The sequence below is a fragment of the Narcine bancroftii genome, chromosome 4 (genome assembly GCF_036971445.1).
Source record: "Narcine bancroftii isolate sNarBan1 chromosome 4, sNarBan1.hap1, whole genome shotgun sequence".
Lineage (NCBI taxonomy): Eukaryota > Metazoa > Chordata > Chondrichthyes > Torpediniformes > Narcinidae > Narcine > Narcine bancroftii.
Window position 1 is genome coordinate 48,133,197 of NC_091472.1, and position 24,305 is coordinate 48,157,501.

Below are 24,305 nucleotides of genomic sequence, written 5' to 3' on the forward strand. Positions count from 1 at the left end.
AGTGGAAGTGAGTGGTAGAATCTGGGTGAAAATGATAGAAATGTGGGATAATAAAAAAAAGGGAATAGCATAATATGTAAAAATGGCTACAGGAAAGTCAGAGCAAACTTGATGGACCAAAGGGGGATTTTCATACCGCATCATTCTTGTGGGAAAAAATGGACACTGGAAGGAGTATAACTTAAAGGTGAAGTAAAAGGTTGTTGCGCTTTAGTTCAAAATGATTTGTGTCAAAATATTTTCTTTTGTATTTGAGAAAGATAATAAAAGATTGATGTATTACTTATTCTTGCAATTTAAAATAAATGTAGCGGTTTCAAGTTTTGTGTTTTTCATCTTTACTACAAAACACCTGTTTTTGAAACTCAAAGTTGGCAATTTTTTTTGGGGGGGGGGGTGTGTGTGCAAATGTTTTTTTTTGGCCTTACCTAGGGCGCAAATTAGTCGGGCACTGGCGCTATCCACAGCTCCAATCTTCATATCACCTGCAAACTTACTGACCATCCCTCTACTTCTGCATCCAGGTTATTCATAAAAATCACAAAGAGCAAGGGTCCCAGATCAGGTCCCTCCAGTAGTCACTGACCTCCAGGCAGAGTACTTTCTGTCTACTACTATTCAGTAGTCTACTACTATTCTACAGGCAAGCTGATTCTGAATCCACACAGACAAGGTTCCATGGATCCCATTCCTTGGGATTTTCTGAACGAGTGTCTTATGGGGGAACCTTATCAAATGCCTTACTAAAATCCATATATACCACTTAAGAATTGTTTAAAAATCAATGACCAACACACAATTTTGAGGTAATTCTTTGTAATTTCCCTCAGGCATTTCAGAATGCAAGAAAATATCTTGCCAATAACATTTTTGGAAACAAACACCACGATTGAGAAATATAGACAATGAATACTCTTGTATATTATCTACAAGGTGTTGTTGGAGCACACTGCCTTCTCTTTTTGCATAAAAAGCAACAAAACTTCACTGCAATGCAACAATTTAATTGCATGATGACATTGTGCACTATAAACAAAAGCATTTCAGAAAACTTTAAATCACAATTAATGTGGTTATATTCAAAGGATGGTCTCAGCAGCAAGGTTAAAATTCAAACAATGAGGAGGAATAAACAGTAAGTGGGAACAGGAAATTGTGCAAGGACATTTATTTAATCTCGTTTTCTTAACCTAATTCTGTCATAAAATACTGTAATTATCATGCACATAATGCAATGGCTTTAGGAAAGATTTGTTAAATAAACTAAGAATGGATCATATGACTGATTCATTTGCAGAGTTGACATTTATTGTAGAATAAACGAGTGACCGGATTGTATAACAAAATAGAGCAAAGTGAAGCAACATAATGCAAATGGAAGGATAACACTGACTGATAACATAGGCTCGTACTTCCCCGCAAAGCATTTGGGAAGAAGGTGCAAAATACTGCTGTAGAAGCAATCATTGTGCCCAATAATTTTAGTTTATAAATCAAAATACACAATTTCTCTTTGTCATTACAAATACAATATACTTGATATTAAGGAAAACCACCTTCACTTTAACATAGGGTGAATACCCTGCAAAAGGTAGTGGACACAGTCCAGGACATTACAGGCAAAACTGTCCCCACCATCGAGACTATCTACGGGGAACGCTGCCGTCGGAGAGCAGCAGCAATCAAGGATCCACATATCCCAGCACACTCTCTGTTCTCACTGCTACCATCAGGAAAGAGGTATAGGTGCCTCTTTCAGGTTCAGGTTCAGGTTCAGGTACAGCTGCTGCTCCTCCACCATCAGACTCCTTAAGAACAAACTCAATCAGTGACTAATTTAAGGACTCTGACTTTTGCACTTCATTGATTTTTTTCTTCTCTGTATTGCAGTTTGTTTACATTTCTTTTTTTTTAAAAACGTACATTGAGGGCAGTTTTTTTTGCACTACCAATTAGTAATTCTGCCTCACCCACAGGAAAAAAGAATGATGTCATGTATGTACTCTGATAATAAATCTGAAACCTAAATTATTCAGGAGCTGAACAGAAGGTATTAAATCCTGCTAAGTGTGAATTGATGGATTTTGAGGAAGGGAGTGGAGATCTGGTAAGGGTAGGACGTACACATGTATGTATGGCAGAGACTAAGAGAGTATTAAAGATCAAAGGGACCTTAGTGTAGTCAAAAGATCACAGCTATAGAAGATGATGTGAAAGGCAAACAGGAATCCTGTTATTAGATGGGTCACAGTTGGTTTGACTAAAGCTAGACTATTGTGCATAGTTCTAGACATCACACAATAGGAAGGATTTAATTGTACTGAAGAAGATGCAGAGGAGATTCACCATGAGGTTTCCTGAGAAGGGATGTTTCAGATATGTGGAGAGACTGGATCAGCTTTATTTGTTTTCTTTAAATCAGAGGGTTTTGAGTGGATCGCAGGAAGGTTTTTTTTACCGGGGGAGATTGCTGCATGAAGGACTCTACTTGAGAAGGTGATGGACAGCCATTTCAATTCCCTTCACAAATCCCACATGGATATGTCTGTCCTCAGCTGAATCCATTGTTTTACATGCATGTTAATAATAAAAATAGGATTTCAAAGAAGAAAACACATTAAAAAGATGCAATCTTGAAAGCCAAATGCCAATAGTCCTGTGTTTGTTACTGTCACAGAAAGACATAAATATTTAATTGGACAAAATATTTGTGCAGTTTAATACAATGAAGAAAAGTCTGCACATCATCACATAGTTTCTAAAAGTTGGCTAAGTTCACAATAAATGCTTAATTGTATATACAGATACCTCTTACAATAAATAATTGAAGAGCTCAAATTTGTGATGTGATCAAATTGCACCTATTTGCACCTCTGAATCAAGCAGGGCACTGAGGAGTGTGGTAGAACAAAGGGACCTGGAAATACAGATACATAATTCCCTGAAAGTGGTGTCGCAGGTGGATAGGGTTGTAAAGAGAGCTTTTGGCATATTGGCCTTTATAAATCAAAGTATTGAGTTTAGGAGGTGGGATGTTATAACCATAGAACAATTTACAGTAAGAAACACGCCATATTGGCCCTTCTAGTCCACAACTATTTACAAGAAAATCCACTAGTTCCACTTACCCACTCCCATGCCCATAACCCTCCAACCCCCTCACATCCATGTACTCATCTAACCTCCTCTTAAATGACAGAACTGACCCTGCTGGCAACTATTTCTTCTGGTTATGGTAAAGTTGCAGTATTGTGTGCAATTTTGGTCACCTAACTACAGGAAGAAAGATATCAATAAGATTGAAAGAGTGCAGGAAATATTTACTAGGACGTTGCCTGGACTTCAGAAACTGAGTTTCAGGGAAAGGTTAAACAGGTTAGGACGTTATTCCCTGGAGTGCAGAAGAATGAGGGGAGATTTGATAGTATTTAAAATTATAAGGGGGATAGATAGAGTAAATGTAGGTAAACTGAGATACCACCCAAAGGACATGTGTTAAGAGTAAAAGGAGAAAAGTTTAGGAGAACATGACGGGGGGGAGCATGGTGTCGAACAAGCTGCCAGCTGAGGTGGTGAATGAGGGCTCAATTTTAACATTTAAGAAGAATTTGGAGAGGTACATGGATGGGAGAGGTACGGAGGGCTATTGACTGGGTGTAGGTCAGTGGGATAAGGCAAAAAAATGGGTTGGCACAAGGGCCGAAGGGGCCTGTTTCTGTGCTGTAGATGATTTTAATGTCAAAGCTCTTCTGAAACTAACAGAAGTTAAAAGGATTTAAATTACAGTATATTCTTCAATTGGAGAAAATATGCACAAGTATTAGTAAGGTCCATTGTAAACAAACGATGACAATCTGCCATTATGATAACAGCCTTGAAAAGTTGTCTACTAAAGGTTTGAAAATTATAGAATGATATGAAGGAAGTGACGAGGTATGATGATGGATCTTCCACTGGTGATTGAGATACTGATACAATTTAAAAAATAAGGGAAAGCTAGTTAACATTTTTACTGTTGAATATCTTCACATACATTTTTTTATAAATATTAACTCTTCATTCATCTTACTGCGAGCAAAATTACACATGCTTCTCAAATGACTGTTTCTGGTTTAGAACCAAAGTGTATGTCAGCTGCCAGAAAATGGTATCTTCCTCCAAATTAGTTGGGGTGGGTTGTATTTTGGTTGTTACTCCAATTTTTTTGTTACCTATATTTGAAAAGATAAAAGGATTGTTAAAGTTGAGAGAAATTTGAAAACCGACCTGCGAGCAAATTTGGATGTGATCTTGCTGATTATACCAGTTGAAGTTCCTCTTCGAGCATGCGAAAGGGCACCGGTGTCATGTGACAGTGTTGGTGAAGCTGGTGGTCCATTGTACGTGGCAGTATGGCGTTCCCTTAATTGCCCACCGTGAAAAGTACTTCTGCTAGAGCTACCTCGTGGGAACCGGGTTCGATCTGGAGTTGTCGTGCTAATGCTATGTGCAGAAGGGGAAGCAGCAGGTACCCTTTGGGCTGCAGTGCTGGATTTGGAAAGAAAACATGGGACAGGTTGTAATCAACTATGTGTTTCTAAATAACTATTTTTAATTGTATCCAGTTTGCTCAAAAATGTTCTCTTATTCAATACATTTTCTCTACAATTTTTATTATAAGCCTAAGAAAGATGTAGTTTGGCTTGAAAATATAGTGGCTTAAATATGTTATACGGATATCTTTTGTGGTGAAATTTAATAGACCACTAAGAACTTGATAAATTGAGAATTAATTTTATTCCACATTTAACGTTCGTGCATGTGAAGCCTCGTCTATAATACAATACAAGAACCAAATACAAGGAATATACTTGTCTCTTTTTTTTAAATCAATTTTTCAAACTACATCATTTACAATTGGTCATATCTGTACATAAGAGTTTATTATTTTGAAATATCATTAACTTGAAATGTTAACTCTTTTTCATTCCACAGAATCTGGAAAACTCTTCTTTCAAACATTTCTGGGTTTTTTAAAAATATTCAAGATTTGCTTCTACTGATACAGAGAATGAGAAAAGGGGATATCAGAAATTTAGTTATCTGAGGATGCCAAAATAAATATACCACCTTAAGTTATCAACTTCTGAAAAAATATGATGCTTAAAAACAAACCTATGAATAGTAATCAGTATATAGGCTCAAATTTCAATTACTGTATATTCTTATTACACTACAAGGGAAGATTTTCTTCTGTGTTACAACTTCAATTTGGACAAAAACACTGCAAACTACAATTCTCAAATCTAAAAGGACAGTGAATACTTTGCAGACTGCATTGCATCTAAAAGACAAAAGAAATTTTCAGGTAGGATTCTTTTTTCAAAAATAAAATCAGGATCCTTGACTCAGTTTCTTATTTTGCCGACACATTCTATGTTTGGAATCTTGTAAATATTTACCTGGGTCGATAACCTTCACTACCATCTTCTATGGAAGGCAGAGTGACTTTAATTGGATGACCAGAAGCTGACATGGATTTTTGATGTCGAGGACGTGCTGATGGTACGCCAGAAGATCCTGCAGAACTTGCGATGGATGTGGAAGTACTGCTTGCACAAGCAGACATTTCAATTAGGCTTATGGGTTAAGGCAAAAGAAAGACGGAAGCCAAATTGTAACAGAAAATACCAGGGTGAAGTAAAGTTTATTTTATTTCGGGTCAGTCATCGATCCTTGCTGTACATACTTATAACGGCCTCAATTTCAACCCTGCATCCTAGATGAGCAAAGATCGGTAGATAAAACCTCATTTGCTCAATAATCTACAGTGTAAACCATATATTCTGGCATAAATAATGTAACACATTTTAATGTGTTCTTTATTCTGCAAACAGCCACATAATCAGGACAATAGCGCTGTTGCAGCTGCCATAATGGCAATGCTGCCACTGATGTGGACCCGGGATGAACTGGGGGGTGGGAGGGAGTGCAGGGTATGCAAACGGGTTTTGCTGCGCTCCTCTGGTGGGTTGTACTGCTTGGCTGTCCTGCAGACAGCTCCATAGAGGTTGAAATTGTAGAACAGGGACAGAAGCAGGTTTTAATTATATAGAAGACTTGCGGAGGTTCATTCCCATAAAAGCAGCACCACTGCTCATCAGCCCAGCCCAAGAAAGTGCAGTCTCTTGGGGAGCTGTAGACCAACATTGGGCACCAAAGGAGCTGGGAGTGGACTCAACAGGATAGCAAATCACAGCAGCAAAGGATGCAAAGGGTAACTAACATTTTGTGAAGGCTCATGCCCAAAGTGTTGGCTACCCCTTCCTTTCTACAGATGCTGCATAACCTGCTGAGTTTTCCAGCACTTTTTGGGCATTGCACTACAGTGTCTGCAGACTTTCCTGTTTAACATTTTATGTCAACATTCTTTCCTCTCCATAACATACATTCCATAATTTTATGGATTCATTTCTCTCGAGCCTCACAGCATTGAATCAGGCACTCTGGCCACCATTTCCATGCTGACCATCATATACTAATCCCATTCATCAGCATTTGGACACTAGCATTTTATGCCCCAGCAATTCAGGTGCTAAACCAGGTAAATTTAAAATATTGAGAGATTATTTGTCTCCACCATCTGTGTATTCCAGATTTCAACCAACATCTGGCTTTACTCCAAATCTATTGCTCTTCACCCTAAACCTACATCCTCTAGCTTTAGACACATCTACTATGGGAAATATTTCCTACTTTCTACTCTACATTTGCTCTCATAATTTTTTACATCTCTATTAGCCTTCTCTATTTGAAGGAAAACCAACTCAGATTATCTGGCCCCTCCTTGTAACTGAATCAGTTCATCCCAAGCAAGATCACATTCTGGATCTGACATTTGTCTGTCTAACTACCCTGAGAGATTATCCCATCTTGAAGAAGGGGGCAGGCTTGAAATGTTGGTCATATATCTTTATCTCCTATGGACTGTGAGACCTGCTGAGTTCCTACAGCATTTTTGTATTTTTACTACAATCACAGCAACTGGAGACTTCTGTGTTTCACTCCAATTTTTCTTCATGCACATTTTGAAACTGAGCCACTAATATTGGTTATTTATAATTGATCACCTGGGGAACTACTATATCAATTCAGATAGTCATAAATTAGATCAGCCATGATCGTATTGAATGGTGGAGCAGGCTCGATGGGCCATTTTTGGCCTACTCCTGTTCCTACTTCCTATGTTCCTATGTTCCTAGTTCAAGAGACATTCATTCAACATTACTCACTATAACTTCTTTAAGCAAATTCTTTACCGTGATGTGAAATTCACTTTAAATCAGGAGTCTCAACTCTATTAGCAAACTTCCTTGTCCAAAGAACATCCACCATGCTTCTTTGATGAACAAATAGATAACCGCTCTTAAAAAATAACATTCTCAACAAAACTAACATGTAAACTATTTTGAATTCATTACCATTTTCCCGTTCAACTGCAGACTTCTTTTTTAATCAGACAGCATCTCAGATAATCTCTTTTCTCAGAACTTTACTGCACATCATTTATGAAAGAAGATAATGGTTATAGTTGCAACTACATGCACCATTTTTGAAATTTGTTAGTTGTGCACAATGCTCACTTCTTTAGCATTAAGCAAACAAAAAACTGTAGTGGCCCGCTAACCACGATGCAACCCGGTACACAGATGGCCGATGAACACGGCGACCATGCAGACCCTGTGGGGGCCAATGATCTTCATCCCAGGTGACAACCCGCACAGCAGGAAACAACGAGCAACAAACAGGAACGCCAACCAATCCAAGGTTGCCACTGCTGTGACATCACTCCTGTCATCAGCAATGGGGAAAAAATATAAGCAGAGCTGCCAGTGCAATAAACTTTGACTTCGACTTCTTGGGTGTGTGTTGTTCTTTCCACACTTTGCAGTAGAACACACACTACATTGGTGACCCTGGCAGTTGGACCCAAAGATGACATTCTGGGCATCGCAGCCACATGTGGTTTGAACAGTCCAAGGCCTAGTTCCACCTCCAACAGATCACCGCTGACAGCACACGTTACTACACATGGTGAGCTTGCTTGACCAGGACATGGCAGCAAGGGTCATCAACTTCCTGCAACAACCTCTGGAGCAAGGCAAATTAATCCGCACCTTCGGGCTCTCACAGCTCAAGCACGTCATCCGATTGTTGCAAATGGATGAACTGGGGGACAGGGCGCCATCTGCCCTCGTGAGCGAGATGCTTGCCCTTGGTGAAGGTCACAGGTCTTACCTGCACTTTGAGCAGATTTTCCTGCAGCAGCTGCTCGAGGATATCTAACCCTTGCTCACTGATGAGGACTTCAGCGACCTAAGGAAAGTTGCAACGAGGGTGGATGTGCTCTGGAGAGCAAAGAAAGAAAATGGTGCCTTGGTGGAGCAGATCACTAGGACCCGCACACAGCTGACAACAAGGCCACAACAAGTGGAGAGGCAAGTGGACTCCCCTACCCAATAGTACTGTTACTATCACCAATAATTACCATCTTCCATCGATGCCGCCAGGGAAATGCCATGGCCAACTGTCGTTAATGGCTGTGGGGGTTGGCCAACGTGACAGCCTCCTCCATGTGTGGGACTCTCTGTTCAGAAGGTGTTTCCTCATTGACACTGGTGCTGAAATAAGTGTCCTCCCCCCGCCTTATGACACCCAGACAGCAAGCCAGGCCTGGCAATGAGGGCAGTGAACAGCACCACCATACAAATTTTCGGCACCCACACTGACCTTCCCCGCTTCGGCAGCAACTGGTTCACATGGACATTCACGATTGTGGCTGTGGTGGAACTGCTCCTGGGAGCAGACTTCCTGCGAGCCCTAAAGGGAAGCGTTTGGTGCATGCCAGAACTTTTTAAATAATGCCCCTAGGGAAAGCCAAGTTACCTGCCCCCCACCTTGACTCCGTTACTTTGTCCGTCAACGCATTTATGCAGATTCTAACGGAGTTCCCTTCTTTAGCAGGCAACTCCAGCCACCCGAACTCAAATACTGGGAGCTATTGGCGCAATATTTGGTAGTCAGGCACTTCAGATACTTTTTGGAAGGTAGACAATTCAAAGTTTTCCTGGACCATAAACTGTTAATTTTTGCCTTCCATAAAGTGTTGGACCTGTGGTCAGCCAGGCAGCAGTGACACCTCTCATACGTGTCTGAGTTCATCACGGACATTTGCAGATAAAACCAATGTGGTGGCCGATGCACTGTCCCGCTCCTCGATCGAGTCTGTCCAGACCCCATCTCAGGGAACACCCTATACAGCTCAAGTCAAGCCACACCCAGAAGACCCTGAGATCCCGGCATACAGGATGGCAGTTTCTGAGCTCAGACTGGAGGATGTCACCATCAACCCTGGTAACCAGACGCTCCTCTGTGATGACTCCATCAGCAAACCCCACCCCATTGTGCTGGCAGCATGGAGATGGCAGATCTTCAACACGGTGCAAAACCTGGTGCACCCAGCCATCAGGACTTCTGTTAAAATGGTGGCCAGTAGGTTCATCTGGTACAGCCTCTGGAAACAGGTCATTCAGTGGGCCAAGACCTGCACGCTCTGTCAGACATCCAAAGTGCAGACACACATTAAGGGACACCCCCCCACCCCCAGACTTTTGAGCCAATGTGCTGTAGGTTCATCCACGTCCATATTGACTTTGTAGGGCCGCTACCATCTCCTGTGGGGAGAGATATCTCCTCACCATGATTGACCGCTCCATGAGATAGCTGGAAGCGGTCCCACTGGCCAACACAACCACCGAGAACTGCACCAGGGCAATGATTAACACCTGGGTATCAAGATTTGGAGACCTGAAGCAGATGACTTCTGATAGAGGTACACCGTTCACTTCGGGACTCTTGGTGGTGCTCGCCAACTTGCTGGGAACCCAGCTCCACCATACCACAGTGGCCAAAGGGTTGGTGGAACAGTTCCACAGGCACCTAAAGGTGGCCTTGATGACTCAGCTCAAGGGGGCCGAACTGGGCAGACAAGCTACTCTGGATCTTCCTGGGGAACTGCACCATGCCGAAAGAAGATTTCAACGCCTCAGCAGCTGAGATGGTGTACAGCGTGCTGCTGGTGATACCAGGAGAGTTCTTGGCCACCGCCAAGAATCTAGAGGCCTCAATGACAAAGCTGAAGGAAAGAATGGGTACTCTAGTCCCTCCGCAGTCTCCGGCGTATGGCCAGACCAAGTCTTATGTCCCCAAAAATTTAGAGACCTGTGAGTACATTTTCATTTGGAGGGGGACACAATGGACAACTCTGCAACAGCCATGAGGAGCCATACAAAGTAGTCAGACACAACGTGTCGACATGTGTGCTGGATGTCAGTGGTCAGGAAGAGACTTTCACCATCGACTACCTCAAGCCAGCACATCTGGACATTAGCCAACCAGTCCCCACTGCCCCTATGACACAGAGGTAGGCCACTGAAAGCACCGAACAGTGCTCTGGTTGCCAGGATTCTTTGGGGGGGGGGGGGTCGTGTAGCGGCCTGCTAACTAGGATGCAACACGGTACATAAGATGGCTGACGAACACGGCGAATGTACAGACTTCACGGGAGCCAATGACCTTCAGCCCAGGTGACAACCCACACAACGGGAAACAATGAGCAACAGTGGGGAGAGAATTTACGCAGAGCTGCCAGTGTAATAAACCAGTCTTCGACTTCAACTCTGGGGTGCGTGTCATTCTTTCCACACTTCGGTGGTAGCACGCACGCTACAAAACAATTTTAATCTTCTTGCCCTTTCAATGTTACTAATATTAAACCAAGCACTTTGTATTGCATCCTGCCATTATGAAACATTGATTCTAATTTCTGCTTAATTTTACAGTAATTAAAATGGCTATAAATCTTATTCAAATTTTATAGCTTAGTAAATATGTATGTTGCAAATGACATTACCTGAATGCTTTCACAAATGTTGTCAAATAAAGGAAGAGTTAAAATTATAAGAACATTCGAACCAGACTAATATAACTATGGAATTGACATATTCAACATTTAAATATTTAGCAAACAGAACAAATGGAGACTAAGTTGAACCTCATGGAACGAATGTTGTCAGTATTTAGTCATAACACTTTCAGTTGTATATGCTCTTGAATTTATAATCACTTAGTGCCAACATAATGCAATTTTCATCTCTTAAAACATGATTCCTTGCAAGATTTATTTTTCTAATTTTATGTTTCTCACCAGTAATGGCTTCGTTCAATTGAACATCAGTCTTGTTTTCAGGACTATACATTTTGCACTCATTTCTTTTTGATTAATTCAGATCAGCGACACCGATTATCTCTTTACAGTTACTGACCAACCTGGTTTTGAGAAAAATCACTGAAACGTTTGACAGATTGTCATATTATGGATTCTCACCTGCTGTCTTTTCCATTCTGCATAGCAGAATATCGATCTCCAGTAGATCGCTCACACACATAAGTGTTTCTTCTAGTCATACCAGCAACCATGTTGTTCTGATACAAGAAAGGAATTAACATCAGGCAGGTATTGTTTTACAAAGATAGTCCAAATTTTGAATTCTTAATCTTGCAATTTCAAAGGTTTTAGAAATGTTACAATTACCAATTATATTAACGATAATAAATGTAATTAAAAATAAGTAATCAGTACAACTATTGATGTCAAGCTTTTGGTTTGGTTTCTTACTTAATTTATTGATTTATTTTAAGTTTTTAAAAACTCCACATTTATCAATAAGGTCATCAGAAGGATGCCTTCCTCTTTGGTATCTCACATCAATTCCACACGACTACCACCTATTAGTATGTGTCTGCCAATATTATACTTCTGCTTGGAATGACCTTTTTGCTGTTGGTGATCTCATCCTACATAGATCACGTTGAGTTATTAACCAAAAGATTGGAAGATCATGAGATATCATTTGGAAAAGAATGAATTGGGCTCAAACTGAAAAATCTCCATGCACGTTTATTACTTTTACCTGTATGTGATTTTTGCTTCAGTACTGTATGGTAAATGGTCAGCAAATGCAGAAGCTAAGCTCTGTTACCCAAGGATTGGTTTTCATCAATGACAACTAGTGTCATAATTTCAGAAAAAGTGACAATAGGATTGAGAGAAGAAAGCTGTGTAGAATAAAAATTTAAAGATTTCTCTTGCACAACTGCAATTCTACCATAAACACTAAATGAAGAGAAAGCATTTTACACCAGGATATCAGTTTTAATTACCAGTAACCAAGTCCAATTTCCTCAATAATAGGACAGGAAAGTCAAAGATGCATAGAACAAAAAAAAAATCAGATCCAACATGCAACTCAGTCAAATCAATTTGCTACTTACACTTTGCCCAGTCGTGGGTTTCTTCCTTTCAAGACTTGCAAGTGGACTTGTAGGGACATCCGCTTTGGAACCTGCGGTACTGTTACTTAATTTGCGAGCTATGTCTTTGTCCCAGTCTTCCTTCTGGTCACTTTCTACACTGTTTGCTTGAGTTCGTTTGGTGTATGACACAGCCGCTGGGATTGATGGACCAGCTGTAACACAGGAACAAATCACTTTTAACTGTACTTGGGTAAATTTCCAAATGTTCTCTTTTAAGCTGAATGCATTTAAAGAACATGGCTGGACAAATGATGGCATACATCAGCACCATAAATGAAGATAGTAAACTATATGAGCCAATTTCACATGATCTATCTCACATCAACTAAGAAACTTGCCATAGAAAATAAATGATGAGCAGATGAATGCAGTGAACAGCCATACTGTGATAATAATGTTTTATTTTTAGTTTTCTTTAAGAAGCTTGCAACTATTATAATTAACTAAAAATGTACCACTCAATTATCCCTGTGGATAATTCTCTTCTGACAAAGCAAATTCTCTGTTGTTGCTTTGATGCTTTGTGTGTGAGTCAAAAATGCCGGTCAAAATCAAACTATATATCTATATATTAAATAAAGTGGGGCCAATCATTTGAAAATAGTCAGAAACATGTAGGAGGTCCACAATTAATTTTAAAAAATATTGCACAAGCAATAAGATTTTACTGAGATATAATCTTATCTTTCATCCAAGAGCTGTTTAACTGCTCTTTAGTGCTGACAGATGCTTTTATAATTTCATTTTTTTTCAAGGTCAGATTTTTTTTGTTGTTCTGTTATTTATTTCTTTACTTTGTAATTTATTTATTTTCATATTCATTCATATAAAAGTAACATCGAGGGGTTCATTCAAGTGTTCAATTGATTTAGTTTTTATTCCTATTGAAGTACATTAGTTTTGAATAAAAACCATAAAATAGAAAAAAATTCCTTCTAATCCAGATTCAATGCTTCAATGCTCATGTCAGAATGTGTATTTAGAAATAGGATGGATATCAGATAACTGATGTAAAGGTGAGTCTTTAGTAGAAAGTGGACATTTAAATCAGTTGCACAAATCTGTGACAGGTTTGAATCCATTTTAAGTTGTAATCAGGTGCAGTAAGGGTTAGGAAACTGTGATAACACCAAACACATCTTTCATTAACTACAGATTTTCATTTTATCTTACTACATACCTGTTTGGTATTTTGATAATCTAAATCAATGTGTCATAGAAAATATTCTTGCAGAAAAAGATTATAGCATTTTTTCAGCCCAAAAAATGCTTAAAATTTTTGAAATTCACAAAAAAATTAAGTAAATTTCCAGCTACATTAAAAATAAAAATCACAAATGCTGGATATCTGGGAAAAACTATGAAAATGCATATACATAATCAGCATCTGGAAAAATGGTTTATTTTATCAATTTTATTTTATTCAATGCTAAATGGTTTGTTATGCATTTTCAGATTTTTATGTGAAAAGATTACTTTGAAAATATCTTTTATCCTGCAACATACATAAATCTGCCACTGAAGATAATTTTGTGTGGAAAAACTAGATACATAAAAACAATGCAAGTGCTGATACGAATTTTAATATGCATTTTTTAAAGTTTGTTACTTTCTCCAAATACACAAATATCATAAGAAATTTTAAAATAAGGATGTTAATCGATTTAAATTATAGTTTTTTTTTCCACTTCAGCTAAATGTCTCACAATAGGATATGAGAGAATGCATATTTTCCAAACCACTGCTATAAATGTGTTTCAACAACAAAATTTGGATTATTTGCAGTTAAGCATGAATTAGAGCAGGGGTCCCCAAACTTTTCAGATAATCTCTCATTGACCCTCAGGCATGGAATCCCGGCACTGGGGAGTGGGGTGGCAGCGCTGGACAGCGGTGGTGGCAGCAGTGATGACAGCGCTGGACAGGGGGGTAGGGGGATGGCAGTGCTAACATAGTTATCGAATATACTTGAGTAATAGTGGATCTTTGTTAAAGATACTCCCCCCCAACCAATTTTTGGCCACATCTGTATGCCCATCCGTTCTCCCAACATTGACTGTGGATCCGTACCCCCGACACCTGCCCATCTGTACTCCTGATCGTAGATCCTCGTCCCAGTGCCTGCCCATCGGAACTCTCAAGCACAGATCTTTGCCACAATGCCCGTCCATCCGAATTCCTGACTGTGGATCCTCGCCCCCTCCGGCCGCTGATCAGAGCACTGTGCATTCTTGCCCTGAAGCCCGCCCATCCAAACTCACAACTGCGGATACTTATCCTGACACCATCTGAGCTACTGACACCCCAACCATGAATATACCACCCAGTCCTGCTGTTGAACAATGCAGGAACTCATGAGGTCAAAAGTTTGACCTGTGTAAAAGCTACCCCCCCCATTTTTTCCAAAAAAGAAGTCCAAAAAATTCGACTATTACACGTGTATAAAACACAGAACACATACGGTACCTTTTTCCATCCTCCCATTTGCTCTAAATTAATTCAAAGGCTAAATCAAATACAACATGGCAACCATCAAAGCCCGCTCTCGCGAGTGGTTGGCCAACACTGCCATTAATACTATTTTCAATTGACCCCTGGCATTATTGACCCCCTCCCCATTCTGGCATTATCAATCCCCATTCGATGGGGAATTCCCCAGGGGTTGATATGGACCACTTTGGAGACCCTTAAATTAGAAGTTGGATGGAACCCCAAGGTTTGGACTGATTCAGGGTTTTATCTGTGACATGGGTTAATAAAACTCATCCTGCTGTAAGATTAATAACTATTATCCAAAAATGGATGCCTTCTCGACAGTAATTATTAATTAAATTTTATCAGTCTGGAGTGATTCAGTTAATTTTAAAAGTTCCACATCTGTCATTCAGCAGGGACTATTTTTATACATCATTTTGGGTGCTACAGTCGGAAATACATTGAATGCCAGACTCTCACTACAAAATACATGCACAACAGAAACAATGAAGTTAGTCCAACTGAACCAGTTAAAATTTAATATGATTGAAGTTTCATCCAGAATGGCCCAATAAGTCACAGCATGCTCAAAGCTGAAATGGGTCATGTTAATTTAAATGCGTGAACCTCATCCCCACCGTGATCACTAAACCGTCGTTGTTTCTGATTTGCTGATATGCTGCGCTGGACCTTCGAATGTGCAGGGGACTGCGCCGAACTGTTGTTGAGATCGCTGTTAGGTCGAGACCTTTGACACAGGTTACTATTGGATATAGATTCGCTGCCTTCAAACTGAAATGTTGAAAAGAAAATTGTTAAAAATTATTTTTGTGATTTTAAATCTATAAATTTTTACTGTATTATGATGAAATTCTTTCCATTAAGTTGCCCTTCAGGTCCCTTTTAAATTTTTTTCCTCTCAACAATGACTTCTATTTTTAGACTACCTTCCCCTGTAAAGAAGCCTGTGACCATTCACCATCTCGATGCACTTCATGATTTTACCAATGTATTGCACAGTTCTAACAAGATTCCTGCTCCTGTACTCATTACCCGAACTGATGAGGGCAAGCGTGCCAAATGTCTCCCTCATCACCTTATCTGACTGTGTCTCCACTTTCAAGGATCTACAAAACCTGCATCAGTGAGACTTCTCTGTTCTGTAACACTTTCCAGCATCCTAACATTTACTGTGCAAGTCCTGTCCTGGTTTAACCTACCAAAATGCAACACCTCACACTTGTTTGAGTTTAACTCCATCTGCAATTCCGTGCCAATATTTAAAGTTCATCTGGATTGTGTTGCAAACTTGGACATCCTTCACTGTCCACTATGCCACCAATTTTGATGTCAATTGCAGGGGAACTTACTAATCATGCCAACTATATTCTCATCCAAACTATTGATATACTCTGCAAACAACCATACCGATCAATGAAATGCTCTATGGGGCACAGGTATCCAGTCAGTGGTGGATTACCATTAGGTGGGCAGGCCTAGGGGCCTGGAGGGTCAAGGGGCCTGAGCCACTCAACATATTTCAGTGTTTTTGTATATATTATTTTCATTACAAATACTATTTTGTTATCTAAATTTAGCTATAAACATTTTGAAGTAAACAAGTAATGCTTTTAGGGACTTACTTTGTACTGGTTTACTGCTGCATACAAAGAATATGGAAGCGACCTCCAGTTTGTAAATCCCTGTCAAAGAAGTTTCTCCTTCTCTCACTCTCTCTCCCTCTCTGTGTACCTGGTCCCAGAAGGGACAATCCAAATGTTGTCAATGCCGCTCTGCTACCCATGCTTTGCTTCTGCAGCCATTATTGCTGGCTTCGGGAGAGACGTGCAGTCAGTTACTCAGCTTCAGAGCGTCGCTCGTGCTGCAGTGAGGAGGTCTCTCAGTCAACCACCCAGCGCCCATCAGTGGCTCTGGGTGAGCTGCTTTAATTCAACTGCCACCCCACCCCCCAATCCTCCACCTTCCCACCGAACTATTAGTTTTTTTAACATCCAATTCGGAGAGTTGCTCCAAGATCATAAAACTTCACTGTCAAATCAGAGAACAAACAAAAGGGTGGGAAGAGTGTCTCCAAAAATTGATGAGATGCACTATCTTAGGTCTCTGAAAGGTGTGGGTTTACCTGGACAGGGCCTCCTGGAGTGGGGAAGCTTTGGGAGCCCAGTATTAGTTTATCCCAGGATGGGACAAGGGGAAACAAGGGTGGTTCAGCCATGGGCAGAAAGAGGCATCTGTCTGGCAGTCGTTCGCAAAGTGAGCTTTACATTGAGGACAGGCACCCTCCTCTCACCATGACAAACCCTGGTGGCTCCCCAGGTGACTCAGGAATCAAAGAGATACAGCATGTCATAACTGTCAACAGAATCACCCAATATGCAGCAAATTTAGTTGAGGTGACATCGAAAATGGCAAGGCAATAAATTCTGGGGAAATATTAGGACTGTTTGCAGAAAATGATGAAATTAATGTTCACTGGAGAAGACATATGTGTTGTGTTTCAATTCATTTAGAGGGAATTCGTTTATGTGTTGAGATGTATTCAAACTCCAACTCGCTGAGCATGACATGAGCTGATGTACAAAAGGGGTTGAAGCCGTTTTTTGGGGGTTAAAAATGAAAACTAGAAGAGAGAATAAAGGTGTGAAGAAGTGGTTAAAGGTGAGGGACGTGAGGTTGCTGGAAATGATGCTGGAAATGTACAACCCACCCGACTATTGCAGGAGTAGTCAATCTTCTTGCCCGTAATCTCCTCTCAATGCTGGAATAACAAGGAAGGAGCCCCACAACCTGGCACTGAACTATCTTTTCCCCAACATGTCAATCCCTTGCTTTCCATACAAACACAATCTATTAAATAATCTGGGGCAACATGTGACAGATAAATCACTAACAAAATAACCATGTCCCTCTATCGTGATCCACAGGTGCTAACCAGCAGGCAGCAGTGATTTATTATGCGACTCTGCAAAATTGTGTTTACCATGGTTCTTGACCATGATGACAACATTAAAACATCACTCACCACACATTGCAATGAGTTGGTGTGAACAATGAAAAAGTAAACCTAGGGTTCACTGTTCATACCAGTATTTTCTATTGTTAACAGTTTTTCGTCTGCAAAATGGCTACTAGGGAATACAAACATAAAAGAGGTGCACAAAAAAGGAAAGAGAAGAAGAGAGAGCAAGAGAGTCTTCCTCACCCCCAGGGAAATCCCCCCTCTACAAGGAGGAGCAATGCTGCCCCTCACCACCTGGTAGAAGAGGTTTCAAAGCATCTAACACTAAAATCAGGACTGATTCAATTATTTCTGGACTCTGCCACGGGGGGAGCAGTGTAAGTGATCACTTTAATTATTCATATTATTTAAATTATGAACAACAGAACAGTTTCTTGAAATTGTACCCAGAGTTTGCAATAGTTGCTGTAAATGTTTGAAAGCCGGAACGACTGGCTGGTATAAGCCAGAGGGGTGTTGTGCAGCACAGAGCTGAACAGGGACAAACTGCCCCAAATGCGGCCGTGTCAGAGCCCAGTGATGAGGTCCCCAGCTGTGGGGGCCTTAGTAAAGCTCAGCCCAGGGCCTGGGTGGTAGTTAACTCACCACTATATCCAATCTGAGAAACAACCCTCTGCTCCCACCAAGCCAATTGGCTAGCTCCTCCACCTGGATCTCATGTAGTATGATCTCCCACACTAGCCTAATTTGGAATTAGTCAAAAGCTTTGCTAAAGTCCATGTAGCTCTTATCAATCCTCTTGGTAGCCTCTTTTAAAGAAATTAAATTTGAGAGTCATGAATTTCTAAAATCAAAGCTGTGCTAATGGTCTCTAATCAGTCCTTGCTTTTCCAGATGTTGGTTGAATCTGTCTCTCAAAATCTTCTCCAATAATTTTCCCACCACTGACCTGCAAGTTCTCTGGTTTTTAGATTCCTTTTATATTCCCTAACTCCATGCAGCTTATCCTTTTGGCCTCTGAGGTGACTTAATCTTCCCTTAACTGTCCTTTTGCTTCTAATATGCAGCACAACTCTGATTATCAGAAATCTGACTCTCCAAAATCCTCAGTTACATATCAGAAGTCCTCATTTATCTAAAATTTTTTTTGGAGCCAAACTGACCGGGAACCTCGGGCTCCCAGCGGTGGCAGCTGCAGACCTCAGGCTTCTGGGCAGGAGTGGGACCCTTGGGCTCCTAGCATGAGCAGGGCCTCAGTGGGGAAGTGTCAGAGATCAGCGTGACCAGCATTTTTTTGTGAGAATTTAAAAGCCTTCCCTTATTGCTTGTTATTGTTTAAACACTGTTACAAGTGATTTGCTGTTGCTTCTGGGCTGTTTTTAAAAAAATGAACAGTCGTTGGAAAAAAACATTTATCCAAAATAGGCCCAGTTCCGATCATTTCGGATAATCAGGAGTTGTTCTGCACTTTATGATTCTCCAGAATCCTCATTTATCCAATAAATTAGGAAATCCGAAACAAATCAGAAATACTAATTTATCCAAAATTTTTCCAGAGACTGGGGACGACAGGCTCCCAGCGGTGGCAGCAGCGGACCCTGGGCCCCCGGAAGTGGCAGGAATCGGGCTCCTGGCATCAGCGGCAGGGGAACCTTGGCTCCTGGCATTAGCAGCAGGGGAACCTCGGGCTTCCAGCGGCACCAGACCTCAGGTCCCAGTGGACCTTAGACTCACCCTCATCCTACTTGCCAAGGTAATTTCATGGCCAGTATTTTTTTCCTGAGATTCCTTTCAAAATTCCCTGTAAACTTCACTAAAAATTCCAAGAAAGGTAAAAAAAAAGTTAAAAATGTGATTGGAACGCTGCCACATCTCCAAGAAGTATTACGCTCAAGGAAGGGTACACTGGCCTAGTAAGGACTGCAATGTAGATTTATCAGAATGAAATCTAGACTAAAGAATTAAAGAATGAGAGATTAAATAATTGCATGCTATGCAATCTGGAACATTAAAGGGTGATGTGGAAAGTTTCAAGAAACTAAAAAGTAACTTCTGATTTTGGCTGAGGTTTCAGAGATTAAAAAATTAGATCCATATCTCTCAGGGATGAAGTCAAGACTTTCAGTATTCTGGTGGTAAAATCTTGCTCACAAATAGCAATTAGCCCTTTGGCAAATGTCAATTTAAAATCCAACAATGACAGATAATCATTAAACAAAGATACTAAGGCATGCTGAGAATAGGTTGATGTACAGAGTTAGCTGTATCATTGTGTTGATACAACCACGACACTGGCCACACTCCTACCAGCCTACTGCAGGGGGCAACCACTGTACCTGCAGGTAGGCAACCTAGGAGGCTGGCTCCACCTGCCGGCTGTCAATTACCGGCCCGTATAAAGACTCGAGCCAGCCCCTTCGGGGGACAGTCAGACATGTGGAGATACTAAGACTGGTGTACAAGTTTAAGCTAATTAAAGCCTGTTGTACAGACTGTGGACTTTGCATCAGGATCATTCGCATAGCAGCGCTCACAATCATATATAATTTCATTGAATGGTAGAACAAATCTCAAGAACTTACTTTCCATGATTCTTAAGATGCATTACAATTTTCTTATCCTAGTCATTTTCATGACAGCAATGATGTTTTTTTTTGTGTAGGGGAGGAGCACATACACCAAAGGTAGAAACACTATTGCTTTGGAAAAGAGATTCTAGAGTCTGGTGGAAAGTTGAAATAATGATCAGGTTTTATTTAATGAGGTGCAGGAGATAAAAGTAAATCAGAAAATTCTGTAGACACTGGTTGAAGTAAAAACACAAAATGCTGGAGAAGCTCAGCAGGTCAAACAGTGTCCTTTATGTAGCAAAGGCAAAGATACAGAACTGAAGTTTCAGGCTTGAGCCCTTCATCAAGGTCTGAGAAAATGCCGGAATATGAAATAATACTGCAGCCATTTCAACATGAACATATCCCGACAATCTGAATAAATTATTATGAAGCTCACCTCTGGGGGTTTCCTGCCTAATAATAGATAACAGGCCATGACTTCATCGTATTTCTGTCCAACAAGTGACTGCGTAATTTCTTCCTTTGGGAAACCCATAGTGATCATTGTTTCTGTAAATATCAAAGCAAAAATGACAATGTAGAAATAGATTTTCTGTTTAATACATTCAACAAAATCTTCTCCAGAGCCACATCACTGCAGCAAATTAATTCCATGGGCTCATTTGTAGCCTAAGGAAATCTTGAAAGATACTAAAATGAAATAAAAAAAAATATCCTCAATATGTTTATAATAGAAATGGTGAAATAAACTTTTCACAGTTTTACAATTTTAGTGCACTTCAGAGGATCAGCATACCAAGCTCCCCTCATTCATGCAAGATTAAAAGACATACCTATTCGTTTGGGATCACTATAGTCAGGTTCTGGTTCACCATATGGCTTCAATTCCTCCTCCTCAAAGCCAACATTCATCCATCGATCCTTCATAATTTGCTGTTTTAAAATAAAACATAACAATATCTGAAATGTAACATTTAAAATCTGATATAAACAATTTTAGCATACAACCAGAAAAAAAGGCAATCATAAGCCATGTAAAACATCAACAAAATATTCCAAAGTTCTGAAGAATCTCACTTACTTCCAAACTTCCTCGTTTGGCAGGATTTAATACCAGGAGTTTTTTAAGCAAGTTTTCACAGTCAGTTGACATATAAAAAGGAATGCGGTATTTTCCTCGCAATACCCTTTCCCTTAATTCCTGGAGGGAGGGAACAAATAGAGGAAATCAGAGCACCTGATCTGTACCATAAGATGGTATTAGATCTTCAAATACTTAGTTCAAAAAATACCCAGTTTATTGTACTCCAACAAGAATTGAAGACACCAAGAGAAAACATCCCCTTGTTTTGCATTCCTTTCTGAGTGGGAGGATGGAAGATGGATGGAATCCAAAATCCTTAATCAATGACTGTTTATTATCCAATGAGGGACATAACCAAAGCATTCAGTGACATCAAAGACTTTTACCAAGTCAAGATCTCTTCCTCACATGGCCTTATTAATACAACAGATGTTAAAAATAAGGTGGTCTGTGGAAAAAATGTGATGACTGAACCCAGCTGAGAATTGGCTGGGGATTGGTGGGTTGATCTTGATGGGCAGTGAATCTAGAAAGAGGAACTGGGTGCAAGTCATACAACACATTCCATATGGAAAGGTAAAAACCTTTTTTTTAATTCTTAGTTAATTTTGTGCCTATCTCTTTAAGAGAACTATTGTTTGTAATGTTATCATAGTGACTATGATGTAATATGTCATAATATCCACCCAGGGTAATCAGATGTGAAGGAAGCATAAGGACAAGACATTTTTCTTTGAATTTTGTCTCTTTAAATACCGTTATGTATCTTTTTAAAATTTGTGTATCTCTTTAAAGTTTTTGTATTTCTTTAAGCTAGTATCTCTACATATCTTTTGTATCATTATACAGTAAATGCTTTATTATTAATCATTATGAATGTCTTAATGCAAAGCTGTGCAAAATGTTTATCTGTTTTATCAATGAATTAGAGCTACATAAAATAACAGCCACAGAGTTTGTTTTGTTGGATTAAAGAGATTAAAATTTAGGATATCGTAGCTCACGCCTTGGAAGATGATGCTTTGAAATTAGGATATATTAGAATAAGGAAAGTGTCGTCTATACCATCTACTGCCCTACCCAACATCGAGGCTGATCCTCATGCTTAATACACAGTAATCACTTTATTCCTTGATTTCCTTTGTGGCTGAATATTTATTATTCTGTATGGAATACATTCAGTAGTCAAGCATCTAGCCCTGTGATGGACTATTTCAAAGATTGATAATTTTGTGAATGAAGGCATTTCTCTTCATCTTTGTCTTAAATGGTCAAATCATGTTCTGAGGTAATGCTCCCATGTTTGTCCGTGAGCCAACAGTTTCCACCACCACTTTCAGTGCCTTAACTGATAAGTGTATTGCCCCTCTGCAAGAGGTCACTTACACCCATTGAAAGAGTAGTATTGCAAGTTGGAGATTGTCCACAGTATTACATTTTTAATCTTCCTTACGTGATGTGGAGCAGCAAAAATGGTAGGGCAGTGAACAAGGATTCAGTATCAAGGTCAGTAGCTCAAGTGAAATAACAGCTTGTGCCATGTAAGCATTATAAATTGTATGCATAAACTAAAGGACATTTTACAAAGGCACTCTCTACACTGGAGACAATTCAAAACTGCTAAATCAATAAATCTTATACACAATTGACTCAAAATCAATGTCCTTTTCTAAAATTCTGCTCAGCAAGTATCTGAAGAATCATGACTGATGCCAATCCAGTAAGCAAAGGTGCCTCAAGATTAAAAAAAAAGACATTTAAATACAAGCTAACAAGTTAACCTTGCTACAAACTTGTTTCACCATTACTAAAGTGAACTTCATTAGACTGTTTGAAGTGATGGGCTTAGGCACCCTTAATCATACATGTATGAACTCAGAGTGGGACTTTCCAAGTTCCTTAATTTTAAGAGGATCATCAAAGAGGGGAAAAATTAGAGAAGCATCTTCAACATAAAGAGAGAAGGAAAATAACTAAAAAAGCAAGGGCCTTAAAATTATTTCATATTTTTATATCTCTTTCAATGACTAATACAAAGCTGTTTGAGACCCAGCAGCAAAGATCTTTATCAACTTTGTGCTCAGATTTTGACTTGCTTAATAAGACCAGATACAGAGTATCTATTTGGGCAAAGACCAAAATGATAAGGGCATTAATGTGAGACAGTCATAAAACCAAAAAAGAAGTTTCACCCAGAGAGAAACATGAACATGGGAACCACCAGTTAATAGAATAGTTGAGGTGATTTAAAGTGAATACTGGATAAACACATGAAGAGGGCTGTCCTAATGGAACAGGAGGAGGAAGAATGGGATCTCAAATGGAGCATAAAAACCAGTATGGCAGATTGTGTTACATTTCTGGAACAAAGTTGAATAGGACAGATTATCTGTGTTGTAGGTTTTGTACAATTCAATGCAAAAGGCAGAAAGGGTAGACACAAATTTGATTAAAAGTTTACCTTTAAATTCTGGCCATCAAAAGGTAAAGATCCACTAACTAAAGTGTAAAGGATGACCCCGAGACTCCAGACATCCACCTCTGGACCATCATACTTCTTTCCTTGGAATAGCTCCGGAGCTGCATATGGAGGACTCCCACAAAATGTGTCTAATTTGCTACCAATTGTAAATTCATTACTAAAGCCAAAATCTGCGATTTTTATATTCATATCTGCATCAAGCAGCAAATTCTCTGCCTAGAAAGAAATATCAAGTGTTTTACTTTCGTCAGTTTTACAAAATTTACTTTAATGAAAGAAGCGAAGTTTAAGCTGAAG

At 39.8% G+C, this 24,305-nt stretch overlaps 1 protein-coding gene across 13 annotated transcripts in view; it reads right to left on the reverse strand.

Annotated features, from left to right (window-relative positions):
* The window catches only part of LOC138760542 (serine/threonine-protein kinase MARK1-like), a 302,067-nt gene that overhangs the window by 12,277 nt on the left and 265,485 nt on the right, over positions 1–24,305 (reverse strand). For 12 of the 13 annotated variants that reach the window (XM_069931242.1, XM_069931237.1, XM_069931240.1 and 9 more), the window contains 9 exons: positions 23,988–24,224; positions 21,524–21,643; positions 21,276–21,375; positions 20,879–20,991; positions 15,528–15,681; positions 12,373–12,566; positions 11,426–11,523; positions 5,442–5,618; positions 4,267–4,527 (listed from right to left, as the gene is read on the reverse strand). In XM_069931242.1, coding sequence (XP_069787343.1) covers positions 4,267–4,527; positions 5,442–5,618; positions 11,426–11,523; positions 12,373–12,566; positions 15,528–15,681; positions 20,879–20,991; positions 21,276–21,375; positions 21,524–21,643; positions 23,988–24,224 — 1,454 coding nt within the window. The remainder of the gene's footprint in view (positions 1–4,266; positions 4,528–5,441; positions 5,619–11,425; positions 11,524–12,372; positions 12,567–15,527; positions 15,682–20,878; positions 20,992–21,275; positions 21,376–21,523; positions 21,644–23,987; positions 24,225–24,305) is intronic. The other variant, XM_069931246.1, reaches the window with a different exon arrangement.